At 48.0% G+C, this 6,372-nt stretch overlaps 1 protein-coding gene across 1 annotated transcript; it reads right to left on the reverse strand.

The window, feature by feature from the left end:
* Window positions 1-4,949: 4,949 nt before the first annotated feature.
* FAM110C (family with sequence similarity 110 member C) lies at window positions 4,950-6,047 on the reverse strand. The gene has a single exon (XM_050895163.1). It carries the CDS (start codon window positions 6,045-6,047, stop codon window positions 4,950-4,952), a length of 1,098 nt encoding a protein of 365 aa, XP_050751120.1.
* Between the last annotated feature and the right edge of the window lie 325 nt (window positions 6,048-6,372).

Here is a 6,372-nt window from a genome sequence, read left to right on the forward strand (position 1 = left end):
CTGCGGTGCGGGCAGGAGGAATGCGGAGAATGAAAGCTGGTGTTTCTGGACTCCTCACACTGCAGGTCTGGCGGCCAGGTAAGCTGGACAGCAGGACACCACATCCACGCCAAAACAAAGTAAACTTTTAACCTCTGCAGGACCCTCAGGTCAAGTCACCGTTACGCCAGCAGGGCAGCTATCACAGATGGGCATTGGTGCGACTGAAAGGGGAACTGGCTTTGGCTTTGAGCGGGGTGGTTTTTTGCATTTTTTTGTGGTTTGCAGTGTCCACAAAGACATGCTTTGGTGCAAGACATTTCCTAACGAGCAATGACAGATTGGGGTAAGTGTTTGAGGCACAGCCAGCAAATTCCATGAGTTATTGTAGAGGCCTCATTCACTACACTGATGATCCAAAGTACTTTTTATCAGCTTTTAAAACATATTTAGCTTGGCCAGTCCAAATGAAGCATTTTATTGATGATATTGAGTAAGGTGCTGTCTACACTGGGTGTCTCACCCCATCAGGACATTTACCTGGCACAGCTGTGCTCTAACATGCCTTCTTGCCTTTCAGCACAGGGATGCCATCCTGCACATCCCAAGCACAGCCCTACTCCAGACCGACACTAGGGAAGTGTGGCCTTACATAGCCTGGGATACAGTTTCCTAACGTGATTCTGTAAGTCCACTGCTCACTCATAGTGCATAAAATTAAAGGTGTTAAACCACAAGCTGCCAAACCTTGCAATGTTTGCAACGTCAGAGTTGGAGACATATTGCAAACAAAGTGGAGGAGCCTATGTACACGCAAATTGTACCGTTCTGCAGCAAGGCAGTAACAATGCAAAACTCACCCTCATTTTTGACTACCTGTTTCTTGGAACCACGCTCCTGAAAATATTTTGGACATGGTTTTAAAGGCTATTCCTCCCCACTGACTGAGCAAGCTGTGTGACACAGCAAACTAGATGGATACAAGGTACTCCAATTTGGCTTGAATACTCTCAGAGAAAGAGAGGCTTGGCAGAGATTTAGCTTACAATGTATTTGCCAAGTATCCCAGATAAAGCTGCCACAGTTAGTTCTCACCAGCCAAGCAAATAACGTCTAATGATGTCAGGATGAGCCCTGGTCAAACAGCCCTGGTAAGACAGAACGTCGAGGTGGAGCCTGTCTGCCTGCAAGGAAACGCCTGACCCAGAGGTCACTGCCACCTCATTCTCACTTTCTCCCCCCATCTCTGTTGACAAATTCATGGCTGGAAAGAGATGGGTGCACAACACAGACCTTCTGTCACGGCCCGGAATGGCATCCTGGGGCAGTGACCTGATGCTGAATATTATCATGGACGGCAGCTGCTGCCACACTTCGCTCTTCCAGGAGCTTTCATTTCCCGCTGCCTCGCTGGGGCACAGTTCACAATCTCCACGTGTCATTGTGCTCTTGGACACCCCTGTGCTTGTGACAAGAGTGAGGCTGCCAGGGGATGGGGGCGAGGGTAGGAGGTAATAATAAAAATACTAAACTTGGACAAAGTAGTCACAAGCCAGATGAGGGAAGACTTTCTTCCTGTGTCTGGTTTTGTTCAACTTCCAAGTCAAGGATTCTGCAGAAAGAGGAGAAAAAAGTGTCATTTATTATTTATCGCATCAGACAAGCATAAGGTGATACTCTAAAGCTTTTATTCAGCTGCTTATGGCTATTGCCAACATAGTAAATTCCCCTCCCAGGAGATTTCCACTTGAATAATGAACATCCATTTAAGAATGGTGCTGAACCTCAAGCCTGAATAATCTTGATTCAACCCAGGAAGGAGGACGCAGAGTGAGCCCCCTTCTTAGAGTCAAGCAGGACTGACAGTGAGCGGAGCTGAACTGCAGAGGTGAATCCAGGCAATGTCCCACTGAGAAGCAGCGATGCCCATCTCACTGAGGACCTCGGTTTTCTGAAGCTCACAACCCACGCTCAGACTCTGCAGTCATCACTCTGATGAAACGTGTTAGGGAACCTGATCCTTCAAATAGCTGTTTTATTTACATGGTACCCCACCACGTCCCAGAGAGCTCATGAAAAATTAAACGGAGAACATAAAATATGAATGGGATGATCACCGGCCCGTAAAAGCCCTGCAGTTCTTGAAAGGTGTTTTACATGTAATGAATGCTGGACTTTAGAAAACAGGTTTCTGCCTCTTTTTCCAAAGAAGGTGCAACAATTTTCAAGCCTCTGTGTAAAACCAGGAACTTTGAAGGATGTGCCTGGGAGCACCAGGGAGAGCACATCGCTCCCGGTGCAGCACAGGAGTCACTGCCATTAAAACAGTAAGCAACTAAACGAGCAAATACGTGATATAGTGAAAACATATAGATATCTAACTTGATGCTGCATTGTCAGAGAAGCACAGGACGAAAGAGAGATGAACTTTGATCAGAACTACAGGACTGATCTTGCAATCACGTGGTCTTAACAACTCTCAGCTTAAATTCTGCCCAGTAAATTTAATATTTAACGTATGGTAGCTGTTGATGACTCTTGTCCTTTATTCTGGGTGCTGTGTACAGGTATTTTTAGCTGACCTTTCTGAACTTTCTGGTTCTGTGGCCTAAATGGTAAGTACGTTCTCAGTTTTCAGAAATTACCCTGGAAGCTATTGTAGCCCTACTGCTGAGCTCTATCAGCTCAGCTCTATCAGCTGAGAGTCAGCCCTAGTATGCTTAAAATTAGGTTTATAATATGGACCCTATGGATTAGTGTTTCCTAGGCTGCCAAAAATTTTGGTGCCGAAGGAAATTGCTGCCAGTGTAAAGCACTCCCTTGTTCTAGGTATTAAAATTATTGCAGAATGACCATAGACTTGAACAAACTTGCTGTTTACTTCATGGAGGTCTTTTCACCACCCTGTTAGGCTATGTGCTATGAACTGTCATTTTGTCTTAGAAGTTAAAAAAAAAAGCCTTTGACCAAACCCATGTGAGGTTACAGTGGCTCAGCCCCTGGAAAAGAGCTTTCCCCCCCTGCCCTTGCCTTTGCCCTGGTGAAGCACCTCCTCTGCAGACTGCATGCTCCCTGGGGTGGTCACCAGCATCTCCTGTCTCAGCTGCAGCGCTGGACACGCTTAGCACCGTGCAAATGGATGGGGAAAGGGCCAACTGCTCCCTCCTGAGCAGGCTCTGCGGTGATGACTGTGGTTCTGGCCCTGGACCCTAACCCCGGCGGGGGCATTCAGGAGCAAACAGGCTTTTATTTTGTTTTCCTTCATGGAAATGTGGTTGTTTTTGTTACGTGGCTCCTGCTTGCAGTGAAATCTGCCTCCCATCCTCTGCGTTCAGCAAGGCCAGCAGCTGCAACAAGCTTCACAAACCGCCACCTGCATCATTTTGTTTTGTGTATCTCCCTTGCCTTTTATCACAGAAGGATGAGCAAGGAGAAATGATTAGCTCAGGAGAGCCCTTTCTTCTCTCTAAGGTAATTTGGGAAAGGATCTGTCACATAACAACACTTCTTTAAGTTGTCAGCTGGATACCTGACAACCGTTCTTATCTATAAGTGTTTGAAATGTTTGTGTGAAAATGGCTCTCTCCCCCCCTCTTCCTCCTCCCTCAACTTGCAGGAAGAAAATAGATTTTTAAGAAAAATTCAAATTTTAAAAGTGATCCAAATTTCACATAATTAAAACCGATTTCAAGTAAGTAAATGGATTTTTGCATTATATAGATCAAAGGAATTGGGAGTGAAAGACCCACCCCCACATAGGAAAGAGGCTCAAGCACTACATTTTTCCACTTTCATAAGGCCCACACGCTCTATCAACAGCTGTATCTACACTAAATGTTGTTCTTCTCATGCACCAGCTACGAACTGTCAGAAAATATACACGTAATCCTTCATATCAAGACCTACTCATGCAATTTTTAAATACCACACCGTAAGCTGAGGTACTTATCCTAAGGGCTTCATGTATTGGAAGGAGAAAAAAACTGTTATCTACCAGATCATCGATACCAAAGGCTCCATGAATATAGTTCTTTTTCAGGAGATCAGATGCAAAATAAAGACCACTTTTATTAAAACCAGGATATCGGCTTTTACCAGGGCTAAATTTGTTCTGCTTCTGTCTGTGAAGTAATTGATTTCCAAGCCTAGATGCCACACATTTGTATTAATTATCTTTAGTTTAAAACAGTGAAGTACCCCTCTAACCAAGGCAAACCGCACAACCGATTTCCAGCTACCAGTGCCAAACCGCACGGCAAAACCCACTGCAGAGGAGCCAAATCCACTACAGTCAAACAGGCCAGAAAACTTAAAGCCTGTGAAATGCTAGGGGGTCACCTGGAGCAAACTTTTATGGTCCCAATAGAAAGCTGTGGGGGGAATAAGACTGCTCGCAGGAGCACTGACTCAGCTTGCTTTCCTGGTACTCGGGGGTGCCTATGTACAAGGGGAAAGGAGAGTGAGGGACAGTAAGGAGGGGAAAACTGTAGCAGTATAGTATAAATACAGTGTACTCCTAATTAGTAATAGTTTCAGTTCAGTCTGTTATCTAAGCAACTGTAATTAAGGGTTGAATACTTTTCTAAGTTTTTTTCTAGCATTTAATATAGCAGAAATTAGAGAAAACAAGCTATTTACGAAGCAAGAATCTGCAAAGGAGAGACATCCCTCATAGACACTGACTCTTTAATTTCATGTGGGGGGTCTGATCTAAATCTGGCAAGCTGCATGCATTTATTTGTTTGTATTTTGGTTTTTGTAATGACACGGATTTCTACTCTGCAAAAAGGCCATACTGGAACACGTAGTATACAAAATACATTTTCCTTCAGCCCTTCATGAAAAGACTAAAATAAACTAAGAAAAGCCAACCGCTCGCTAAAGAGGAAAGAGAAATATATAAATCAACAGGGCGAGGCTTTGCACACACCTTGAGTTCACCAGGCTGCAATGCATGCTGAAAGAAGCCATCATGCCAGTTCCTGGATCACCTTGTTAGTCTCCTTGGCTTTCTTACACGTGTACAGCCATTTGATTATCCGAGCGTTGCGCTCGATCACGGAGGTGCTGCTCGGGACCTGGTCTGTGAGTTCATCCTCCAGCAGCCCCTCATCCCCGCTGTGCCTCGTGAAGTCGCTCTCGGACGTCGCCACGCTGATGCTGCGGCTCTTGAAGGAGACATTGTCGGACACCACGGAGAAGTTCTCTCTCCCAAGATCCTCAATGACCTCCTGCTCCAGGCCACAGTACTTGAAAAATGAGTCAAACTCGGAGAAGGACTTGGAGTAGCGAGAGCTGATGTCCGACTGGGAGCGATGGAGACCTCTCCTCTTCACCTCCTTGACCTCCTCAGGAGGTATACTCAGTTTTGAGGGTCTCTCATGCTCTTTTGTACATACCCCCGGGGCTTTGGTGCTCACGGTGACGGTTTGCTCCGCTCCGTGGTTGCCTGGCTCATGGTCACTGTCTTTTGCTGAGAGAGGCTCTTTGCTCTCGGTGGCTGCAGTGTCCTCCATGACTCTGGGCATCTCAGGGGAAGCCAACTGCTTCTCCTTTATGGGCCCTTGGAAGATCCTCCTCACCAAGCTCCCCCGTGAGCTGTCCTGGCTTTGACCTCTCCCAAACTCACATTTCTGGCGGTAAATCACCAGGGAATCCGGCCGCATCTGCCTCTTGGGGGTGCTGCGCCTGGCTATGGGGGGGCCGTGCTGCAGGGGGGCGCGGCAGGAGTACACCGCCTTAGCCAGCTCCAGGGGCTTCGCGCCCTTCCCTCTGCCAAAGTCCCTGCTGATTTTTTTGCTCTCCACCGAACAGGTCTCGCTGCTGCTCTCTGAGGCTGAGCTAAGGACGATGACGGGTTCCTGCTTGGTGCTGATTACCTGCTGGCTTTTTACGTACTTGGCCTTATCGGCTGCCAGCCTCTCCACGGCACTTTTCCTGCCCGGGTTGCCTGCCTCCATCTGCCTGCGGAGGTACTCGGGCCCCTTGCTGAGGAGTCGCACGGTGAGGGAGGAGTGGAGGTCGGAGATGGCGTGCATTCTCACGGCCCGGGAGAGTTCAGTTGGCATAGCAGTTTCAGGGACGCGGATCCTGCTTCCAGTCCTGGGAGGGAAGGAAAAAACAGGCAAAAAAAAAAAAAAAGGCAAAAAGCAAAAAAAGGCCAAAAAAAAAAAGGCAAAGAGCAAAAAAAGGCAAAAAAAAAAAAAAAAGGGAGAGGAAAGCCTGGGCGCTGGAGCCGGCAGCTGCGCCCCTCCGAGGGCCGAGCTCCCCCCGCGCGTCCTCGCCGCTGCCGTCGGGGCGCCGCGTGTGCGTGCTGCCGGCCGCCTGCGCGCACCTCCCGCCCCGCCGCCGCCGCCGCCCCGCGCACCCGCCCGCGGCTGCGCCGGCCCCGCC

The sequence above is a fragment of the Gymnogyps californianus genome, chromosome 3 (assembly GCF_018139145.2).
Source record: "Gymnogyps californianus isolate 813 chromosome 3, ASM1813914v2, whole genome shotgun sequence".
Lineage (NCBI taxonomy): Eukaryota > Metazoa > Chordata > Aves > Accipitriformes > Cathartidae > Gymnogyps > Gymnogyps californianus.

Coding starts and splice junctions, on each gene's coding strand:
- FAM110C (XM_050895163.1), bottom strand. CDS start 6,047: ATGCCAACTGAACTCTCCCGGGCCGTGAGAATGCACGCCATCTCCGAC.